At 50.0% G+C, this 23,328-nt stretch overlaps 1 protein-coding gene across 5 annotated transcripts in view; it reads right to left on the reverse strand.

The window, feature by feature from the left end:
• Positions 1-23,328, reverse strand: part of POLR3A (RNA polymerase III subunit A) — a 66,212-nt gene that overhangs the window by 6,758 nt on the left and 36,126 nt on the right. For 2 of the 5 annotated variants that reach the window (XM_036337236.1, XM_036337235.1), the window contains 10 exons: positions 20,601-20,687; positions 20,431-20,513; positions 19,740-19,910; positions 17,931-18,024; positions 16,472-16,564; positions 15,283-15,447; positions 14,628-14,792; positions 14,283-14,414; positions 13,106-13,238; positions 10,364-10,941 (listed from right to left, as the gene is read on the reverse strand). In XM_036337236.1, the coding sequence (XP_036193129.1) occupies positions 10,793-10,941; positions 13,106-13,238; positions 14,283-14,414; positions 14,628-14,792; positions 15,283-15,447; positions 16,472-16,564; positions 17,931-18,024; positions 19,740-19,910; positions 20,431-20,513; positions 20,601-20,687 (1,272 nt within the window). In that variant the 3' untranslated portion in view covers positions 10,364-10,792. Of the gene's footprint in view, positions 1-10,363; positions 10,942-13,105; positions 13,239-14,282; positions 14,415-14,627; positions 14,793-15,282; positions 15,448-16,356; positions 16,565-17,930; positions 18,025-19,739; positions 19,911-20,430; positions 20,514-20,600; positions 20,688-23,328 lie in introns of those variants that run through there. The other 3 variants (XR_004972251.1, XM_036337237.1, XR_004972252.1) reach the window with 3 other exon arrangements.

The raw sequence follows: 23,328 nt of genomic DNA on the forward strand, positions 1-23,328 counted from the left end.
CGTGGGCAAGAGTCTTTATTTTGATTTTCTCATGAAGGATGGACAAGGCAAGGTGAGCAGGTTTCGGATGGGCTGGTCTGAATAATTTCAGTGGGCTCTGGGGTGCAGGAGCTGTCCCTGGTTGTCAGTACCTGGCCCTGGGGTGGTTAGGGCAGGGGACTAGTGACCCAAAGTACAAGAGCCAGATAAAAATGGTGGTTGAGGTACGGGCTCCCATTTGGTTGGTTTATATGTGGAAGATGCGCTCAAGGAGAGGCCGTCACTATTCCTAGGAATTGACTGGTCCTGGGAGAGGCAGTGTCTCCAGAGTCAGCAAGCCTGAGGCCAGAGCATCCCCGCAAAGGCATGCTTCCTCCAGGGCCAATGCTTCGCCCAGGTTCTGAATCTCTTTGCCACCCTCCTTCATACTTTCTCAATGGCTTTCCACTTTTTCCTTTTCTCTTCTTTGGGAAGTGGCCCCCTTTCTCCAAATGGAATCTCGAGGCAGCCCAGGTCATTGAGGCATGCTGCTCTGGCCAGGGGCATGGGAGGGGGGCGTGATGTAGAGCCCAACCACTGGGTACCCACTCATTACAGATGCAGCCATAGAGGCCCTGCTGGCCTCCCTCCAAGAGAGCAGAGGCAGAGGATGTGAAAGGAGGCCAGCCAGGAGGCTGGACCTAGAGCAGCCACTCAGTGGTGGTGTGACCTTGGGTAGTACTTTCCCTCTTGCTCTCTTTTTAAAACAGCTTTATTGAGATACTAGAGGCCCGGTGCATGAAATTCATGCACTTGGGGGGGGGTGTCCCTCAGCCAGCCTGCACCCTCTCGTAGTCTGGGACTCTTCGCTCCTTACTGCCTGCCTGCTCGCTGCTCCTTATCACTTGGCTCGCTGCTCCTTAGTGCTGCTGGAAGTGGGAGAGGCTCCAGCCACTGCAGCTGTGCTTGCCAGCTGTGAGCCCGGCTTCTGGCTGAGCAGTGCTCCCCCTGTGGGAGTGCACTGACCACCAGGGGGCAGCTCCTATGTTGAGCATCTGCCCCCTGGTGGTCAGTGAACGTCATAGCGACCAGTCGTTCTACCGTTTGGTCAATTTGCATATTAGCCTTTTATTATATAGGATCATTCACATACCATACAGATCACCCATTTAAAGCATACAATTCAGTGTAATTAGAATATTTAAAATATTCAGAGTAATGCATCTATCACCAAAATCAATTTTAAAACATTTTCATCATGCCAGAAAAGAAACCTCATGCCCAATTTCCCATATCTCAGCCCTAGGCAGCCACAAATCTACTTCCTGTCTTTGTAGATTTATCTATTCTGGACATTTCATATAGATGGAATCACTTTACTAGTATATGTGGGCCTTGGTGAATGGCTTCTCTCACTTAGCGTAATGTTTTTGAGGATCATCCCCATTGTAGCATGTGCCTAGTACTTCAGGCCTATGTATGGCTGAATAAATAATATTCCATTGTATGAATATACCACCTTTATCCATCTATTGTTGGACATTTTGGTAGTCTATAGCTTGCTATTATGGATAATACTGCTATGAACATTCATGGACAAGTTTTTGTGTTAACAGATGTTTTGAATTCTCTTGGGGATATGCCTAGGCATGGACTGGGGTCATGTAGTAAATCTATCTTTAATCTTTTGAGCAACTGCCAGAGAATTTTCCAAAGTGGCTTGTTATGAATTGAATATTTGTGTCCCCCCCTACTCCAACCCAACTCATACTTTGAAGCCTTAATCCCAATGTGATATTAGGAAGATGGGCCTGAGGTAGGTAATTAGATTTATCTGTGAACTGGAGGCTGGAGCCCCATGAAGGGATTAGTTCCCTTATAAGAAGAAAGACTTCGGAGCTTCCTCTCTTCACCATGTGAAGCTCCAGCAAGAAGGCAGCCAGCCATTGGCAAGCCAGGAACTAAATCGGCCAGCACCTTCATCTTGGACTTCCTGGTGTCCAGAACTGTGAGAAAAAAATGTCTATTATTTAACCACCCGGTCTATGGAATTTTGTCTGAGTTGTGACTTGACTGCACCATTTTGATCCCCATCAGTGGTGTATGAAGGTTCCAGTTCCTCAGCATCTTCTCAAACACTTGCTAATGCTCGACTCTTTGTTACAGCCATCCTTTCATCCTAAAGGGGTGCGGAGGGCCTCATGGCTTGGGTTTGCCTTTCCCTGGTCCCCTTCCCACCCTGGGCCACAGCCTCCTCCTCTGTAGACAGAATCTAGAGGTTCTTCACATTCTAGCCTGACATTCTGAGTTCTTTTTTGTTTGTTTGTTAATCCTCACCTGAGGATATTTTTCCATTGACTTTTAGAGAGAGTGGGAGAGAGAGGGAAAGACAGAGAGAAACATCGATGTGAGAGAAACACATTGATTGGTTGCCTCCTGCATGAGCCCTGACCAGGGCCCGGGCTGAGGAGGAGCCTGCAACCAAGGTATGTGCTCTTGACTGGAATCAAACCCAGGACCCCTTGGTCCTCAGGCCAACACTCTATCCACTGAGCCAAACTGGCTAGGGCCATTCTGAGTTCTTTAAGTGTTTCCTTTAGAACCCTGAGGATCCACTGCTGGGGATGGGGACTAGGGAGAGGAAAAGGAAGAGAAGGATTTCAATACTGGTTCTCAGAAATCCTTCTAAAGAGCCATAGTCACAGAATGTCTGCAGTCGGTAGGACTTTTGCCTTCATCCAGTTGAAACTGCCAAACTCCTTTACCGGTGAGGAAATTGAGGTCCAGAGGGGAGACAGTTACTAAAGGTGCTCAGCCTTCGACTGTGGCCACTTTCTGGACCACAGTTTTGCCATTTGTGTGATGGGAATAATTTCTACCTTCTGGGGTTGTTTCAGGATATAACTACTCTGTAAATAACTTAATTTTACTTTTGGAATAATTAGTATGTCATACCTATGGTAAAGAAATTCAAACAGTATACAGAGAAGCATACAATGAAAAGTACGTTTCTCTCCCCCGCCCCCTTCTCTGGCCCCACTGTGACTACTTTCCTGCCTCTCCCCTCAGATGGATTCTGAGCACACAACTGAAGCTGTTATCACCCGGGGCCCTGGAGTGGGTGGAGATCATTAACTTGCTGCCTTTCTAAGCTGGTCTTTCCCACTCTGCCCCTTCACCCCCCACCTCCACCTACACAGAGCCGTGGGGTTCCCTTATTTGTCTAGCTCCCCCTTCCCCAGCCTCCTCCACCTGGTAATGATTTCCTAGAGAGTCTCCCAGGGGTCTCCATGGGGACGTTTCCTGCTCCGATCTCCATGGTAACTCTTCAGGTTGCCATGGTGACACTTAAGTGATTATTTGGAGGCCCTTAAATAAATCACCCATGGTGGTATATGCTAGAAGCATTTGGCTCCAACTCTTCTGTTCGGGGCCAGGGTTGGGGCCCAGGCCCACAGGCAGAAAGGGGAGGAGGCGGGAGGAGGCTGTCAGGGCCCGTTGCCCTTGGTTCTGGCGGGGAGAGGGGCCCTCTCTGGGCAAAGGTGGAACTGAGCCTTTTGGGAAGTGGTGCCGGGACAACCAGTCGGGGACAACCAGTCGGGGTTGTGCAGTCCTAGAAGAGAGATCGTGCAGCCAGGAGGGCACCCTTCATAGGACTGTGGGCTCAGGACAGGGGCAGCTGCGAGGAAGCCGGAAAGTGACTGAGCAGGGATTCAAACCAGGATCCCTGGGCTGCAAGCCCTCACTGCCTGGGCCTAACTGCTGAGAGGGAGTTTAAGATGGAATTCACTGCATTTAATCAGCCAATATTTTTAAAGCAACTACTGAGTGTTGGGCACTGTGCTAAGCATTGAGGATGCTGCAGTGAATAAAACAAAAATAGCCTGGCCGGTGTGGTTCAGCTGGTTGAGCATTGCTCCATGCACCAACAGGTTGCCAGTTTGATTGTGGGTTGCAGCCTGGATTCCCAGTATGGGGTGTGTAGGAAGCAGCTGATTGATGTTTCTCTCATCACTGTTTCTATCTCTCCCTCTCACTTCCTCTCTCTCTAAAAGAAAAAAAACAAACATTAAAAAAACAAAAATACCCGTCCTCATGGAGCTTACATCCTACTAGGGGAGACACAAGCAGCCCCATAAGTAATAACGTACAGAGGCCGGATGGTGGTTTAGGTGTTCGGGAAGGAGCTAGGATGCGGGATAGGCTGCAGCGCACAGTCATAGAGGCTCGGTCCCTGGGCAGTCACGGGGCCAGCCTTTGGGACAGTTCCTGAAAGGGAGGAGGGCGAGGTAGACTCCATCAGCGGGCCGGCTCCTCCCTGGGTTCTGAGAACACCGCTTAGTGATTTTCAGGCTCCCAGCTTCCTGGAGGCCTCACATCACACAGTGAAGCGGACAGGCCTGGCTGGTGACTCTGTTTTAGACTGGGGAGCTGACAGGAGCGGGGGGGCAGCATGCCGGTGGCAATGCGGCTCAGGCGGAACTTGAGGGTGATGACCAGAACTTGCGTCTGGGCTATCTTAGACCAGGACCATTTCTGCCAGACAGTGGACTTATCACCAAGTCTGCAAATTCATACCTACGCCGGCACTGTGTTAGACTCTGACACTGTTAGAGGTGAACATATCTCTTACGACTTATGTTGTACACCCGGGAGACTGGGGTAGTGTGCCTGGGAGATCTGGCAGATTTTCTTTCCAATGTCAACCTCAGGTGGTTACGATACGCTCCCCTGACCTGTATGGGATGAGTGGTCACGCTCATTCTCTGGTGGTGAGCAGACAGAAGGGCATTTTTCTAACCCCTGGCTTCCCAAGAGGCAATACCAACTCCAGGAAATGGGGAAGGTTGGAAGCACAGGTCCAAGGCACAGGGTGTACAGTGTGGATTCCGCCACAAAGCTTCCTAAGAAGGCGGTGAGATTCGTCTTTCTACACCAGGCTCTCTCTGCCTTAAAAAATAATGTTTTTTAAAATCCTTGTCTGAGGATATTTTTCCATTGCTTTTCAGAGAGAGTAGAAGGCGGGGAGGGGGAGAGAGAAACATCAATGTGAGAGAGACACAGTGACTGGTTGCCTCCCACATGTGCCCTGACCAGGGGTGAGGAGCCAACCCGCAACCCAGGTACATGCCCTTGACCAGGAATTGAACCCTTGACCTTGCGGTGCATGGGCCAACATTCTAACCACTGAGCGACACTGGCCAGGACTCTACCTTTTTTGTGTGAATTATCTACTGTCAAATAGGCCTTGGATTTTGGGCCAGGTTAACAGGCAATAGAAAATGACTGCTGGACAGTTTAAGCCCCCAGAGGCCTCACTGGCAAGTTCCTTGGACAGTGAGCGATTTGTTCAACCTCAGGTGGTTCTGAGTGTCCAGCTTCAGGAGGCGCAGGAGGCCCTGGACACTCTGGAGCTTGGGCTCAGCTCAGACTTCAGTTCAGCTTCTCGGGAGGACAGGACTGGCCTCCTGCTGGTGGCTCTTGGCCCTTGGAGGGTCCAGGCTCCCTCCACAGGGGCTCCCTGCACACTAGTCCCTCTGCCTGGGGCACACCCTTCCCCTTGTCCTTCTCAGCCTCCAGGTATCAGCTTCAATGTCACCGCCTCACAGCGTCCTTCTCGGTCTACCCAACCCAAGCAGGCCTCCTTGCTTCCTCTGGCTGAGCTCCTCCTGGGCTCAGGCAGCCTGTAACCAGGTATTTGTTTGCTCTCTCTTGCACTAACCTGCTTTCCAACCTGAACACAATGCCACTGGCCACATGCGGCAGCTGAGTGCTTGAAACCTGAGATGTGCAGTTAAGTGTGCAACATACACTGGATTTTGAAAACGTAGTATGTAGAGTGTAAAATAGCTCATTCATAATCTTTCTACTGATATTTTGGATATGATGAGTTAAACAAAACATGTTAAAATTAAGTTCACCAGTTCTTTTTAAATGAAGACACGAGAAAATTTAAAATTCCATCAGTGGCTTGTATTGTATTTCTGTTGGACAGTGCGGTGACTGGATTAATTCTAAAGAAAAGAGGCAAAGGAACTGTTTGTCACTCTATACCCACTACCTGGTATTGGGCCAGGCTACAGTAGGTGAGCAATAAATAGTGTAATTTATTGAATAGCTTGACAGTTATATTTTCCATCAGCCCAGATATATTTTGAACAGTCTGCTCAGTGAATGTGACCTAATTTAATAGTCAGTTTATTAAAAACAACTCAGGCATAAGAGTTGCAAGAAACAGAAACAAAGGGAGCAGGAAGGGTCAGGGTCGCAGTCCCTCTTCTGAAGGCGCCTGGGTCCTACCCGCCCCAGCACATTCTAGTTCCGAGGAGCTTAGGGGGACATGCCGACCTTTGTCAAAAAATAAATTAAAATCCCAATACACCAAAGGCGGAGACAATTGTTTCCCACTTCCTGTTCCTTTTTCTTTGCTAACAGAAGCCCCTACTTTTAGATAAGCACACAGCCGCCCAGAACCCAAACATTTTTCAGCCTCCCTTGGAGCTGGGCTTCGCTAGTGCTGGCTGAGGGGACATTAACACGGATGTCAAGTAACTTTTGGGAAAGGTCTCAAAAGTTATGGCTTTCTTCCCCTCCTCCTCTTGGCTGGAATGCCGGGGCTCCACCAGCTACCTTGGGCCATGAGGAATGAGGCCGGGATCATACCCTGGGATGTCGGAGGTGAGGCTGAGAGGGACCTGGGTCCCCCACAGCTTTGGAAAACTGCTGTCAGCCCCGTAATGTCCCCTATTGGCTTTGTGTCAGAAAGAAAGTCTTAGGCATTTAAGACTGTTAGGTTTTTTGTGTGATCTGATCCTGACAACAATACCTTTCTCCCTGAATATCTGGTGTCTACCTGCTACCACTCAGCTCCTTTCAGAACCGAACACTCAGAACCAAGTCAGTTCCAAGGTGACAGGATTTTTTTTAGCATCAGATATTGATTTAAAAAGAACTGGAAATACCCTCAGAAGGTACAACAGAGCACGGAGTGAAAATAAAGTCACCTCCACCAGTACCCTAGTCATCTGTTTCTATCCGGAGGCAACCATTATTACCAATGTCTTTACATAGTCTTCGCTGACAACTTTTAAATAGCAGCTTTTCCTTTAAGAGACAAAGAAGTTAAGTTCCCCGTCATGGGACACCCTGTTATATAATAACCTTATATAAATATCCATATCCCTCTCTCTCAATAAAAAATAAACAACCTGTTATTTTGGTCTTACTACCCATAAACCTTCATTTGAGATCACTTTTGCTCTAGGGCTCAAACTTAAGTGCTCAGGCCCTTGGCTACATGACTGCGGTGTCAGCCCTTCCCTGGCTCTCCTGTGTGGTGCGAAACACTGAAACCTACTCCTGAGCAGAAGCGGGCAGGGGTAAGTCGGGAGGCCTGATGCCCAAGGCCACAAAGCACAGCTCCATCTGGAGGAATTTAAAAGGATTAGAATTGGGTTTTACTTGTGATTTTTAGACTGTGTTTTTTAGTAAAAATAGTGATAATCACATAATAAAAATGCAAGCACACTTAATGAGTGTATGCTCTGTGCCAGGTGCTGCACTAAGACCTTATATGCACAATCACATTGAAACTGACCCTGAGTTAGGTACCCTTCAAAAGCATTCCTATCTTATGAGTGAAGCCAAGAGAGGTTCAAGGTCACCAGATAGAAAAGGGAAGTTGGGATTTGAGTTCCAATAGTCTGATCACAGAACCCAGGCTTTTAACATGATGACTACAGACAGATGGGCAAGTCCCATGCATGCAGGGACTGTCCCTAAGGGCCCAGCACACTGCTGGGTACGGAGCAGAAGCTTAACCAATACGCATGGTCTTAAACTCCACTCACTAACACTGCAAGTATGCTGGGGCTGGGGAGAGGATGGTAGCACGCTTTCCCAGGGTCTGCAGGCTGTCCTCTGATCAAGACACATGCTCTGGCATCCACGCCCAAGGCAAAGAGACCAAACTGGGGGCTTAAAGGGTTCTGAGGGGAAGGTTGGAACCTGGGGCGGGGGGTGCTCTGGCTCAGAGGGACCCTAGTGAGGCCTGGAGTGCTGAGCCTGCCCACAGGAACCAGGCCCTAGACTATGCTACAGGCACTTCTTGCCAAGTTTGATGCAGAACCACTTTTCTCTGCCCCCTTTGCTGAACTATTTTAAGATGCGTCTGTATCTAACGGACCTGTTTTACTGCTGTATTTCTAGTTCTTAGAACAGTGCCTTAGACATAGGACGCCCTCATTTGTTGAATGAGCAGTTGAGTTGGCACCTGGTCCTGGCCAGGTGGCACTTCCAGTACTTAGGGGCACTACTGCCTCCCTGGCTTTGAATCAGCTCCGTCACAGGGTGGGGCTGGCGCTTACTGCTGACCCCAGCACCTGACAGTGGGCTTGCGGCAGGGACACTGGTTATTTTGAGTTGGAGCCTGTACATATCCCAATCATCTGCTTCACAACCCACAGCAGCGATGTCCAACCTTCTCATTGTGGCACACATTAACTACTAAAATGCCGTGGCACACCAAAATATGTATTTTTTTTGCCGATCAGACAGAAAAAAAATGGTATAGTTTTGATTCATTCACACCGAATGGCTACTGTTGTGTTGACTGTTGTCATTCTTTAATTTGTCGCTCTAAGGCAGCGGTTCTCAAACTGTGGGTCGCGACCCCTTTGGGGGTTGAACGACCCTTTCACAGGGGTCGCCTAAGACCATCCTGCATATCAGATATTTACATTACGATTCATAACAGTAGCAACATTGCAGTTATGAAGTAGCAACGAAAATAATTTTATGGTTGGGTCACAACATGAGGAACTGTATTTAAAGGGCCAGAAGGTTGAGAACCGCTGCAAAGAGGTCAGTGCTCCTGACTAAATGGCCAGGCATTGCCAGCTTTACAAATTCCTGCAGCACACCAGCTGAAATTCGCTGACCTACAGGATGAATTGCTACAGTTTTACGTTTATCAATTTTTCCTCTTTTGAGCTTTGGTAGAAAAATAGAATTCTGCCAAGAGAGAGCAAAAATTTACGAAAAATCATTATACAGTGTCAGGTTCAATCAGACATGAATCAGTGTGAATGCACACGGATAAACCCTGAAATGGAAACACACCATAATTTAACTGACACACACTGAAACTCTGGGATGTTCCTCCGCTCAAAGTGCTGAACACAGCAGGGGTTGTAACGGAGTCAATAGCTATTTTAATCCTTTGTAAAAGATAAAAGAGGGCAAACTGCTAGACAGATGACTAGGCAGGAATATGTATCTGTGAATGGCTGAGACAGAATATACATGTTTTTCTTATTTCTTCCAAACAGGCCCAGACTAAACCCTAACCTATGGAGCTCACTCTGGAGAACATACTGTTGTCTGGTCTTCAGGCTCTGTGCTCACTATAAAGTCCAATGCCCCGGGCAGGGGGAGGCTTCCGTCAGGGACAATTTCACCCCCACCCCCCATGGCGCACACAGCGGGGAGCACACAGCTCCCAGCCAACACCGCCTGTGCCCCTGGTCCCAGCAGGCTGCAGTACCCGAGAACCAGTGCCTGCAGGACCCCTCACTTCTCACTGGGTGGTGAGCTCCCTCGCAGAACCCTTCTATTCTGAGACACACGCTGATCTACACCCAACCCATCTGCAGCCATTGCAATCCCGTCCCATGGACGCGTCAGCCCCCAGAGTGCTCCCAGGTGGCCGGGGCTCCTGGCAATGCGTCTTTGTTACAGAAACACACTACTGCCGCCATCTCTCCTCCCCCATTTCAAGCGTGTGCCACACAGAGGAGCGTGGGTGCTGCTGGTGTTCCCTCCCGCCATCCTATACTCCAGAGGCCATGAAACCCACCTGTGAGGTGCAGTCACCAGCAGAGGGCGGCCTGGCACCAGCTGACCCCACCCCATGTGGGCCTTTCCCTTCCTGTCTGGGTGACCCTTTCACCCCTTACAGCTGGCACCTGCTGGCACTGCCCTGGGGCACGTCTCAGGCCACCAGTTCTGCACCTGTCCCCTGTGCACACAGGCGATTACTTCAGGAGGGTGGGGAAGCCATCCAGGGAGTGCCGGCAGCTCCAAGAACACCGACAATCCCACCCCAGCAGGCCCCGAGCACCGGCAAGGCTCCTGTGGGCCTCGAAGAATGGGCCCCCACCTCTGTCACAGGTAGAGTGACAAGGCAGTGCCACAACCTGAAGGAGCTGGAGGCAGACGAAGCAACGGGGTAACCAGGGCACGAGAAAGCGTTTCAGAGCAGCTCGGCCTCACGACAGGCTCAGCTCACTTTCCAGCCCCAGACAGTCTCATTGGCTCAACCAGTTTTTCCAGTGACGCTTCAATGCTGGCTTCCTTGGTTTCTAAGCTGCTGGGTTTCAAAAGTAAAACCAAATAACAAAAAATCCAACTTTTTCAAACGGAACAAATAAATATTAGTAACAATATTTACACAAGTACATCACACCACGATGTGATGGCAGGACCGAGGGGCGGAAAACCTGGGACGGTGTCCTGGCCCTGGGGCTCAGGCCCCTCGTTCCTGGGAGCCGCTGGACAGACAGGTGAGGTGGGGATGAGTGAGGCCGCCTCGTGTCAGAGAGGTAGAGTGGGCGGCAGGTGTGGAGAAACCTCAGCTGTCCTGGCCAAGCACTGTGGGTGGTCAGGGTCACTGGTGAGCCGCTCCCGGGGTGCAGGGGGCCTGCCCTGGCTGCTGGCATGGTGGGGACATCAGGACCTCTGTTTCAAGGAGCACAAAGCCGAGGCAGCTGCTGGTCTCGAGCCCCTTTCTAGACAAGACAGGAGCCAAGGGCAGAGTGGTCCCCTCTTCCCGGGACTATGTGACAAGGGGGATGTGGAATTCCTTTGTGTCGAAGATCAGGGGCCTCCTGGGAGGGCTCGGGTCCCTGTTGGCCTTGTGGAGCAGCTTGAAGAGCCCAGTTCCAATGTTCATGGGGATCCCCATGATGATGCATTCGGACACCCCTGAAACCAACCAGAAGGAGATTAGAGAGCTTCTGACACACAGTGGGTTGTCAGGACAGAAACACTGCTGATGTAGGAGCCAGAAACTGGGATTCAAGTCCCGGCTCCACGACATATCAATTGGTTGAACCTGGGCTGGTCACTCTACTCATCTATGACAGGGGATGCTGCGAAGTGCAGGCTGGCACTGTGCTCCTCGCTGGTGGAGAGATTTACACTCGGGGGAAGGGCAGTGCCTGCCCACAGCTCGGCTCCCAGCTGGAGACCGATGGCTCAGTGGCTCTCTCCCCTAGCAAGGCTGGTGAAGGATGCACAGGGAATCCCGAGTTCGCCATCCAGTGTTTGCTTAACTTAGGCCGGGAAGAAAAGCAAACAGGACGACATGGTCAGGTGATGATCCCTGGAAACAGCAACAGCAAGCTGTTCACTGTGCTCAGCGCCCAGGCCTGGGCCAGGCTCAAAGGCGGCCCCCGCCTTGGGAGAGCACAGCTCTAGCCGGGGACACTCAGAAGGCGGGGCTCCCTGGAGAGCCAGAGTAGGGAGGAGGTGCAGATTCTTTCTCTGAGCTCCATTTCGGCTTCACAAGATCCAGTGTTGGGCTTTGCAGCCGGCTTCTGGCTCTAAAACAAGCAAGTGTGTGCCTACTACATTCTGGGCTCGGTGCTATCGGGAAACCAGAGAGGCAAACAACCGAACTAAAACCAACATGCGGTGAGGACCACATTCCGTTACGATGTGTAAAGGACCAGGAGGAGAGGGGAGAGATTTCACAGTGGGGGTGGGTGGCTGTGCCAGGCCCCAAAGGGGTCAGCAGTGGAGAGAGGGGCAGTGGGCGGAGCCATAGGAAGGCAGCAGGGCACAGGCCCAGGGCCTACATCCTGGGGGCAAGGTTAGGGTGCTGGGTCTTAGTGGCCTTGTCAAGCACAACTGCTCTTACCTTTACCTTGGCTTTGCCTTCTCTGCCCCAATCTCTGCTCCCTTTTCTTTCCTTTCACCCTTTACTATCTTAAAGAATTATGTAATTCCTCTTTCCCTTTACCTGCAACTGATGCCCTTTGAGAGGAAGAGTTCATCTTAGTCGTACACCGACTGGGGCTCCACCTGCCCATCGCCTGACCTGTGTGGCAAATCCACTCGAGAGCAGGAAGCAGAGCTGTGGAGGCGGCCAGGCCTGGAATCCCTGTGGCTTGGGGAGGCTCCTGAGTCTCCTGCGCCCCAGCCCCTCATGAGTTCCCACCCCGGGCCTGCAGGATCTCGGCATGAGAAAGGCTAGAGTAAAGCAGGTACTTTGTAAAGGACCAGGAAGAGCCATGTGGGCGGCAGGGACTTTGTGACAGTTCCCCTTCCTTCCTCTCCCAGGCTTCCGGCGGAGATGCCCTCTGTGAATGGGGGATAAGGCCAGTGCAGGGCAAGACTCCGCAGTCGGCTGGGATGGCAGGTAAGTTAGTTTTTTCTTACTTGCAAACAGTTTGATACCTACACCTCACAGAGGTGCCGAGATGCGGGCATTTAAGGTGCCCAGCACAGGGGCTCCACAAACGTAAAAGGCAGGCTGGATGCCTCTGCCGGGGAGTCAGGACAACAGGGAGCCCGGGCACTGCCCCTCCTGCCAGCCTTGCATCACAGAGGGTGCAGGAGCGGCGTGGCGACTTCAGGGGCTGGAAAGGTTCCTGCACGCACAGGCTCAGTTCTTTTCTTCTTGGACAAAGACTGACTGTCCTGACAGAGCAGCCTCCTAACAGATGTGGGGGGTCGTGGGGTGCTCCAGTCAAGCTTGGGAGACAAAAGATCGACTGGTTCCAGCTCCATGACCTGTGACTTTACTCTTAAAAAACAGAAGCTCTGCCCAAGCTGGTTTGGCTCAGTGGATAGAGTGTTGGCCTGCGGACGGAAGAGTCCCGGGTTCGATTCTGGTCAGGGGCACATGCTGGGGTTGCAGGCTCGGTCCGTGCAGGAGGCAGCTGATCACTGATTCTCTTTCATCATTGATGTTTCTATGTCTCTCTCCCTCTCCCTCTCCCTTCCTCTCTGAAATCAATAAAAATTAAACAAACAAAAAACCCCAGAAGCTCTGCCTGTTCAGTGTGTTCACTCCCAGAAAGCCTCAGCCAGGGTCTAAGCTGAAAACACCCGAGGCCTCTGGTGATGCTCTTGGAAAACCTACCACACACGGAGTCCTTCTGCCCGAAGTAGGCGGCGTCGAAGAGGTGGTCAGCCGTCTTCTCGAAGGAGGCCAGCATCAGCACACTCTCCTTCATCTTGGCCAGGCCAAACCTAGTGATGCCCAGGACTTCACCCTGTCAAGGGAGACACCTGTCAGACTAGCACCCCTGCCACTACTGAAAGCTCAAACCAAACCGCATCCACGGCACCTCAACAAAACAAGCAAAAATCAGCCCAATACAGGAGTTGTTCAAGTCACATCCTCAGGTGTGCGCAGGATCCTAACAGCTACTGTCCCACCTGCCTCAGTGAGGCTGCCAGCCACTGGCAACACGGATCCTTACACTCACCAGCAGGGGCCATGGAACAAAGAAGAATCTAGAGAAAAGAGCACTTCCTGAAGATGTTCATTACGTCTCGAAGACTTAAAACTCAACTTAAAAACCACAAAGCAGGGATAGAGTTAAGTACATTTAGGTGTTTTCACTCCAAGAAATATTCTTGCCACCATTAAAAAGTATACTTAAAAACTATGTAACAACAAGGGAAATATAGCGTTAAATTTAAAAGGCAGCATACAAACGGCAGGCCCGCTGTTTACTGCACCTGCAGAAACATAGTATGTGCCTCCAGAGCAGACTGAGGGGACTTTAGAGCACAGCCTATACTCCAGGTGGGAGAGGCCGTTCCTCCCACCGCGGGCCTGGACCGTCCGAGTGCAGCACAGGCCTGAATGGGAGGGTCATAAAAGCCTGCTGTCCTCTAGCACTGCTAGAGGAGACATTGCTTGGGAAGAGAAAAAATACATAACAACCATCCAACCTCAGTCCCCCACGATCCTGTTAACTTAGTCTTTTCCTGGAAATGGCTACAGAAGTGAGATAAATGGGTTTAATAGGGAATAAACACCTCGGTTGGCTAGGACATCCGGCCTTTGGCAATAGCTGGCTTTGCTTTAGGATACGATTTCTACTAAGAACAAAACCATTCTCCCCTCATACCAGGAGGTTGCAATGTTTGTGCTGGAGTTTTACCAGAACACCCAGCCTGCCCGCCAGGCCTTGGTTTTGGGGGGATGGTGACGTCTTATTTTCTCGCAGTGGCCACCACAGCAAGTACTCCGCGTCTTATAAGCAGGCCGGCCGGCTTCATTCTCCTGAGACTGGGCCCCCACGCACCTTGTATGTCATGAGGTCGGAGAGCAGCATCACGTGCCTCCGGTCGATGCTCATGCCGTGGTTGACCATCGTGTACTGGATCTCATTGATGATCGTTGTCCGGGCAGCTTCAATGCCCAGAGTTTTCTCCACCTACGGAGAGCCAGGGTGAGCAGAAGCAGCCACTTCCGGGTGCCACATCCCCCCTCTCTCTGCCCCCCTCTGCCCTGAAGGTTCACAAGCCCGGCGCCTTTTCCAGAATCAGCTCTTGAGTGGTAGACCCAGAGCAAACAGCTGTTCCAGGAGCGCCAGGAACCAGCTGAGGGAGACAGGGCGCGTGTGCGGGGACCCGGGTGTGAGCAGTACCTCGTAGGTGTTATTGGAGGTGGTGCGGGTGCCCTTCACACCGTGAGTGGCCATGACCGCCCGCAGGTTGTCGCCCTCCACCAAGAGCTTGTACTTCTCCTTCCCACTCTGCTCGTCGATGTGGATGACGGCTCTGGACACCTCTGGGATGCCCTGCACCACCACCTGGACCCAGAGACACAGACGTTTGAGGCCCTGCACTGCCCATGGCCCCCACCACCCAGGCAGCCTCAGAAACCACAGCCGCAGAGAGGATGTGGACATCGGGCCCCGCAGAGAGGATGTGGTGTGTTCCCGGGAGCACCCCGTTCTCAGTGGGGAGTATCAGTGACGTCCACGCCTAAAAGTCCTGCCCACTGTTCTGAGGTCCAGGGAGCAGGCAGCAGTTCAGGGAACCGTGTCCTTTCCCATGGTCCGTTTTAGGAGAGAACAGAGGAGTCTAACAGACAGAGCTGGCGTGACAGTACTGAGGAGAAAACACCGACTGATTCCTTAGGAGTGTGGCACAGAAGGAGGAATGGGTGTCCCCTCAGTCTCAGGAGTGACAGGACTTAGGGTGCTCTGGGGCCTAGATACAGTTGCTGGAGGTAAATGCATCCCTTTACAAACCTCCCGACACCTGGCTTGGGGGGCCTGAGGGCGACTGTCGCCTCACCTTGGGGAGGTCCTCCTTCAGGAACTGCAGCACATAGTACATGGAGCTCTTGCTGTTCTCACGGGGGGTGACACACACCACGGCCTCGCCATGAACAGCCACGTCGCCTGGCTTCACTCGGAGCTTGGACATGCAGATGGAGTACCGCACCGTCTCCGCGTTCACCTGCAGGGGCCAGGCCCAGGGCATTACTGACGGATCGGAGCCTTTGATTCCAGTATTTCTCAGCCCTTTGTCATCGTTGCCCCTCTAAGAAGTCTTTTCAGGCATTTTTTCCCCTAATCTCTCTCCCCACCATGAGATTCTAATACTAGAGATATACTGTATTTGTTTACGTACTGTATGTATACTTGTGCTTTATTTATAAAATAGTTTCTTTTTATAGTCCCTTCACACCCCCACTGGAAATGCATGCTCAATTCATGGCAGCATGCCCGGGCTCCAGGGGCGTCTGGGAGTGCGAGGTTGGTGGCCAGGACAATTTAAAAGCATCAGTGCCACTTCCCCTGTACCGACCTCACAACTACTCGTATCTACACTCCCGGATGCGGCCCTGCTCTTGTGCTAAAAGGACAGAGGCAGGTGGCCAGAGACAGCCTAGAGAAACCCCGACCTGGAGAACTGGCTGCTCAATTTGGGTCATCGTTCCCATGAACAAACACATGGACCTGGTACTCGAGAGAAGGGACACAAAATGTGTGAAGACTAGCGTAGATTTTAACTACCTCGAGAGGGAGGAAGGTGCCAAGAAGTTACTCAGTTTGCACCCCGCCTCAGTCTGTCCCTGAGAAAGGCTGATAATCGTTCAACCATAAATGCCAATATGGTAAGCAAGGTTAACCGCCTACCCAAAAACATTCACTGAGCTAGCCAGGTGCAATGCTGGTGCTGGGGCCACAGATGTGCAAGACACAGACAGCCAATGCCCCTTCTAGACACTGGGAAGACTGACAAGGAGATGAATTATTGCAATACTTTGTCACCGTGAAGGTACGGTGGCCTGCACAAAATTTCAACTAATTTCTTGTGTCAGGTCAGGTTTAGAAAGAGACTGTGAAGGTGCAACAGACTCACACAGAAGCACCAAAGGCAAGTCTCTGCAGCGCGTCCCGTGCCTGGCCCCGCTCACCAGCACCAGCCTGGGACTGACAGAGGGCGACTGCCTCTACACATTTAGTTAACGACTCACTTCCAGCCTCAGAAGTCTAATCCGTTCCAGGGAGAGTTTGACGAGGATAAAGCAGTCGTCGGGAAGGAACACTTCTTCGATATACTCTGAAATCTGTAGTGTCAGAAAGACCGGTACGTTAATCAGTCACCTTCCCTTTTTCTAAGAGCATTCACTGCTTGTTTATTAAAAAATATATGTTTTTATTACACAGAACCTACACAGAACCTAGAGACAGAAGAACTTCGCTGGAGAGAACATGGCAAAAGATCCTGGACAGAAACTGGCCACAGAACCTAGAGACAGAACCTAGCTAGAGAACCTGGCTGAAGAACCTAGAGACAGAACCTGGCTACAGAACCTGGATAGAACATGGCAAGAGAACCTGACTAGAACCTGGTGACTGAACCTGGCTGGAGAACCTAGCGAGGGAACATGGCTACGGAACCTGGCTGGAGAACCTAGCAAGAGAACATGGACACAGAACCTGGCTGGAGATCCTAACTAGAACTTCGCTGGAGATCCTGAACAGAACTTCGCTGGAGATCCTGAACAGAACTTGGCTGGAGATCCTGGCTAGAGATCCTGGCTAGGCTGCTGATCAACTGAACGCTGTCTCTGTCATTCCTTCTTCGCCGACTCCGTCCACACCTTTGGGGACCCCTGGACCTGCTGGGGTTGGACCCCAGCATGTATACAATTCTGTATAGTATATAATACTTAAAAATAGTAATAAATAGCTATGGGACTGGTTTATGTATTCATGAAGGTGCAACAGACTCACACAGAAGCACCAAAGGCAAGTCTCTTTTATATGTTATAAAAACATATAAAAAAAATATATGTTTTTATTGATTTTTTGAGAGAGAGAGGAAAGGAGAGGGAGATAGAAACATGGATGAGAAACATCATCCATTGGCTGCCTCCTGCACGCCCCCTTCTGGGGATTGAGCCCACAACCCAGGCATGTGTCCTGACTGGGAATAGAACCTCCATCTCTTGGTTCCTGGGTTGACACTCTACCACTGATGCACACCAGCTGGGTGGGGCTGTTTCTTGTATGTGTCCTGATCAGGGATTGAATTCGCCACCTTGGCGTTATTGGATGCTGCTCTAATCAACTGAGTTACTTGGTCAGGGCCTGCTTACTCTTTTTTTTTTTTTTTTTTTTTTAAGTTGATTTTAGAGGGATAGGAAAGGGAGGAGAGAGAGAAACTTCGATTTTGTTGTTCCACTTATTTATGCATTCACTGGTTGCTTCTTGCACGTGTCCTGACCAGGGATGGAACCTGCAACCTTGGTGTGTCTGGATGATGCTCTAACCAACTGAGTACCTGGCCAGGGCCTGCTCTCTCTTTTCTTTGAAGGACATAGAATAGTGTGGCCACACCAACTGGCATACCCACTGCACCTGGTTTTTATATTTCCTTGCAATACTATTGGTCTAGTTTTCTCATTATTAAGAGGGATTTCTCCTTACCTCTCCCAAGAGAGTTTTCTCAATTCTCCCTTTCACGAGGCGAGCGTAATCTGCATCCTCATCCTTGTCTAGCTGAGCCGTGATGATTGGAGTGCTGTGAAACGTAAAGCAAAAACAACGTCAGCACGAGAAGTATGCCTGCTTGAAGATGGCTGCTTTGTTAAATCCGCACACAGAGCAACTGCAATTTATTGAGCGTGTGCTGTGTCACGCTGCTTCCTCAGACATTCTCATTTATTTTTTTAAAATATATTTTTATTGATTTCAGAGAGGAAGGGAGAGGGAGAGAAACATCAATGATGAAAGAAAATCACTGACTGGCTGCCTCTTGCACACCCCCTACTGGAGACTGAGCCGACAACCTGGGCATGTGACCTTGACCAGAATCAAACCCGGGACCCTTCAGTCCGCAGGCTGACACGCTATCCACTGAGCCAAACCAGCTAGGGCCAGACATTCTCATTTACATTTACTATTTTTGGCGCCCATGAGGCAAACCACTCTACCAGTGAATGAAATGCCTTTCAGTAAATTCTTTCTGACCAAGTGCACCTACCTCTTCCTCTTTGGTCCTAATAAGTAGTTATTAGTAATTTAGTTCTATTCCCCGAGTAAATTGGCTCTTTGTGTATTATAGCTTCCGCCATCCCTTGCCCCTGCCCCATAACCTGCTCTCCAGGACACCTCCAGCCCCTCCAACACCCGCTGTCCTGGCAGTGTCCCCTGAACACACACTCCTGGACGAGACTGACCCACCCGGAGAAGGCAGGCGCTCAGAGCCCCTGCCACCGTGGACTTCTATAGTTGCCATTCTACAGCCAAGTGCAGTTTTCCTTCATTTAATGCTGTTTTTATTCAGATCACAGAGGAATCATCATTCTGCCATCAAATGTAACATATTTCTATATTTCTAGTCTCAGATCACCTACAAATCCTATCATGAAATCACGTGGGAGTCACAGAACATGACCACAGCCCAAATGGTAGACACATCAGTCAGGTCTGGTTAGGCTGGGGATATAACATCAAAAATTTGAAACCTGCCCAGCTGCGTGGCTCAGTGGTTGAGCGGCAACCAATGCACCAGGAGACTGCCAGTTCGATTCCTGATCAGGGCACATACCCAGGTTGTGGGCTCAATCCCCAGCAGTGTGTGCCAGGAGGCAGCCAATCAACGATTTTCTCTCATCATTGATGTTTCTATCTTTCTCTTCCTCTCTCTCTAAAATCAGTAAAAACATATTTAAAAAGAAAAGTGAAACCTAGCTCTGATTGGGCTGCACAATGGTTAGCGCACTGACTTGTGCACCGAAGGATCTCTGATTTGATTCCTGAGCATGATTCAAGAGCATGTACCTGTGTTGCAAGTTCAATCCTGGCCTTAACCAGAGCATGTACAGGAGGCAACCAATCGATGTGTCTCATATCAATGTTTCTCTCTCTCCCCATCCTTTTCCCCCTTCCCACTTTCTAAAAAAAGGGGGGGAAAAGATCCTTGGGTGAGGATTAACAAAAGCAAAAAAGTTTGAAATCTACACTGACACATTGGTGTCATTTTTCCAGTAGTTTTTTAGGTTTCTCTCTTTCATGTGACCAATGGCCATAAAGAACCACTTTTCGATTTTGACTGTATCTAGTTTCAACTAATTTTTTTCCAACGGGTTTTTGAAAAACTAAAGTATGATTAACACAGGCATGCCACTGAATTTGAGATACTGCCCATTTAGATAGCACATATGACAAGAGATCACTGCTTCTGAAAAAACGAGGCAGGCAGTATGGGAACAGAAGAGAAACGGAGGCAGGCACCTGATGGCTTTGGAAGCGTTGATGATCTCTTTGATGCGGGGCACACCCAGGGTGATGTTCATGGAGGCCACGCCTGCGAAGTGGAACGTCTTCAGGGTCATCTGGGTGCCCGGCTCGCCGATGCTCTGGGCACAGAGTGCGCCTACCGCAGAACCGGGCTCCATCTGTGCCCTAGGAGGGAGATGTGGATGGAAAGTCCAGTAAAACTGCCAGGGAGAAGCTTCTGTTTACTTCTTTTCAGCAGAAAAAATGCCTTCAGGGTCAGGAAGGAATTGGCAACGAGCTTAGCTGTGCTGGTGGCAGAGGAAGAACCTGGCATAGATCAGTAATACGTGCATACAGGAGACACGATGCCCAGAAGGGCCAGATATTGACACTGTGTGGCTACTTGTGGTCAGCGTCAACGGGCAATGACTGGGCCCCAATGTCTATTGCCTGAAGAAGATAGGACAGCCTGCTAACAAATGGAACTGAAGGTAGAGACAGGAGGTGGCACCTGCCAAATACATATTGGTAGTTTCTCTGTGGGGAGAAAACACTTGGAAATTTCCTTGCAATTCCACATCTTGGAGCATCCGTCTACACAGACTATCATTAAGTGGTGCTGGTGCAGAATCTGTTTCTGTGGGCCAACAGGAAGGATCTGAGACCCTGTGACTATCCAGTAGTCTAAGACGGTGAGCATCCCTACCTCATGTACTTGTCCCTACAGGTCTCCAGAAACTTTTCTATTTGGGTGGGGGTGATCCGGTCCAACTGGTACAGCACCCGGGGCTGGAAGAACAAAACCAAGTGCAGAGTTAGGGCTGGTACCTGAAAATACCCGAGTGTCCACCCTTCCACCCGGGAAAGGCCACTTACCTCTGTTGTGCCGTTATCGTTGATGCCATATTTATCTCTGGTTTTCTTGATCTTCTCAGAAACCCCCTTAATGAAGTTCTTTATTTCCTGAATGATTACACAGCAAATATCAGTAATTCAGATGATATGATGTGTTTTATAAACTTCAGTACTATGCAAGCTCATCATATCACTAAAATAGTTAACAGCTAAATGTATACTTTAAGGGGTACAACACAGATAAAGTTCCTACTACAAAATGTTTCCCCAAGGGATACACCCAATCATCCACACCCTGGACACAGGGCTCACTGGTTCAGATGTTTCTAGGGCCTTTTTTCTCCAATGATGCTTCAGCAAAGGCCACACCGGCCACTTTCCTGGCCCTGCCATGTCGCCCTTACACTAGGAAAGCCTTCTCACCTTCCGCTCTCCCTTTGCTCTCCTGGCATACACACTGCCTCCATTTACACAGCTCAGAGCAGGCAGAAGTGCACTGTTAGACTTAGTCTCTAGCCTGATTGACTGTAGATTTTCTCCTGAAGTCCTTATGATCCATTTAAAAACTAACAAGCTAAAGCACAGCTTTGCAGACATTATGTACATTTCAAAGGAAGCACCCCACACTCCGCTTCACCTCCTCTTACTCTCACCTCGGCCTCACCCCCAGTCTCCTGCTCCCTTCCCACACAAGCAGACATTTGGAAGGGTTCCTGGAAACCGGTCTCAGCTAGAATTGAAACTTCAGTATATTTGCTATTCCTGCTGTATTTGAGAACAGTACTCCCAAAGGATAAAAAACAAAAAAGGATGTTGACAAAATGGAGCAAGGAAGGTGAGAAGTACATCATGAGGAGGCAGCACTGGAGACTACAGACCTGCAGCAGTTTTCTAGCAACCCTCAAAGGGGAAAAAGCCCATCTGTTTTACAGCTGACAGTGTGTCTGTGAAATAAACCCAGCTTCACGGTCAGTCCAGAACCAGGACCAGCCGGCACCTCCTCTCGCGTGTGCTTGCGGAGGGGTGTGCTGCACTGTAACAAACTGCCCCCTTCAGAGTGCTGCTCCCAGGGGGGTCACACTTGATGGGACTGACGCAGAGCACTTCTCAAATGAGCCGACAGCACCCACCACGCAGTAGCCCTCACCCCTGGTGTGACTCTGCCTAACGGAATATTCAAAGGCAGCACGCCCTGTGCCGCTGCACTTTTCCTCTGTGTTATCCGTGGAAAGAGCCTCTTCCACATTGCTGGTTCCTCCCCACCTTCTTGTCTAGCCGCTGCCATATCCTTTAGGCGCCATGGTCGGCAAACTGCGGCTCGCGAGCCACATGTGGCTCTTTGGCCCCTTGAGTGTGGCTCTTCCTAAGCCTTAGGAATACCCTAATTAAGTTAATAACAATGTACCTACCTATATAGTTTAAGTTTAAAAAATTTGGCTCTCAAAAGAAATTTCAATCGTTGTACTGTTGATATTTGGCTCTGTTGACTAATGAGTTTGCCGACCACTGCTTTAGGGCAAGCTCCTGAGAGCCCTCTTGGCTCAGATGCTGCCATTTGTCGCCAGGTGTTAAAAGTGCCCCACCTGCAGGTGCAGGGAAACTGGAAAGAGAGCCTGTCCCTGGGAAGACCGGGCACTGTCATCTGGAGGAACTCTGCACACACAGTAGAGGACACACCTAAAACCACTCCCAGCTCAGGCACTGGAAACGGACCTTTAGCGGCCGGCCACCCACAGGGACCCGCTTCCAGCGGCTTTGCTGAAATGACTTTTCTTACACAAAAGTTAGACATTCTGGAGGTTAAAAAAAAAATCATTTTGCAGAAATGAAAACTGAAATAAGCTACTAAGAATTCAGCTGAATCAACCCATGCATACTACAGGGAACTCACAACACGGCAAATGACAGGCGATTAATCACACGATTAACCAGCAGTTAAGTTCTCACACTCACGCCACAGTAGTCTGTGAGCAGGGGCACCAGCCTCTGGCAGGGCCAGGGCTCAATGCCACTCAGGAGCCGCCTCCGCTGCCTCAGCTCTGGCAAGGCGAGTGCCAGCACAGGCGAGGGCCAGGACACATCTCAGAGGCGCAGACAAATCTGTCTGGCCAGTGGATTTTGAACCCTCTTGGCAAAATTGAGTTCACCAGATTGTGAGCCACTGAAGGGCAAAGACATGTTTAGTGATCTTTGTGTTCCCAAGACCTGCAGTGTGTGACACAGTGCTGCTCACTGGCTAAATAAACACCGAGGTCAGAGGTCACCCATTAACCCTTGTCAAAGACAAGCAAGGGGCCGTCCAAAGTGACGCACAGGGAGGCCTGCTTGCCAGCCCTGGATGAAGGGCTGTCATCTCCAGTGCTGGCAAGCGGCCGAGTGCTGCTCGGCTTCACCCCTTTATGCTCAGCAGTCGCAGCATGCCAAGTGCGTTACCTCGTTATACTTCTCATAGCCTGTCTCAGTTAAGGTCTTCAGGGATAAACAGAGAAATATATAAGTAAATATAATGATGTAGAAAAACAAAATCACAACTCTAACTTGTTAATTAAAAAAAATCTACAGAAAAAAAATTAAAACAAAGGCACCAGGCCTAGCCATACTCTTGTTTTAAACATATTAAATTCTGTAAGGTTCTTTTTCACCGTTCACTCCTCAACACATGAAAGGAAGAAGTGAAGCTTCCTTAACTGAAAGCATCCTTGCACTTTCACTCTGTGGCTTTTCAAAATGTTTTAAATATATTTTTACT

Source organism: Myotis myotis, unplaced genomic scaffold (assembly GCF_014108235.1).
Source record: "Myotis myotis isolate mMyoMyo1 unplaced genomic scaffold, mMyoMyo1.p scaffold_m19_p_15, whole genome shotgun sequence".
Taxonomy (NCBI): domain Eukaryota; kingdom Metazoa; phylum Chordata; class Mammalia; order Chiroptera; family Vespertilionidae; genus Myotis; species Myotis myotis.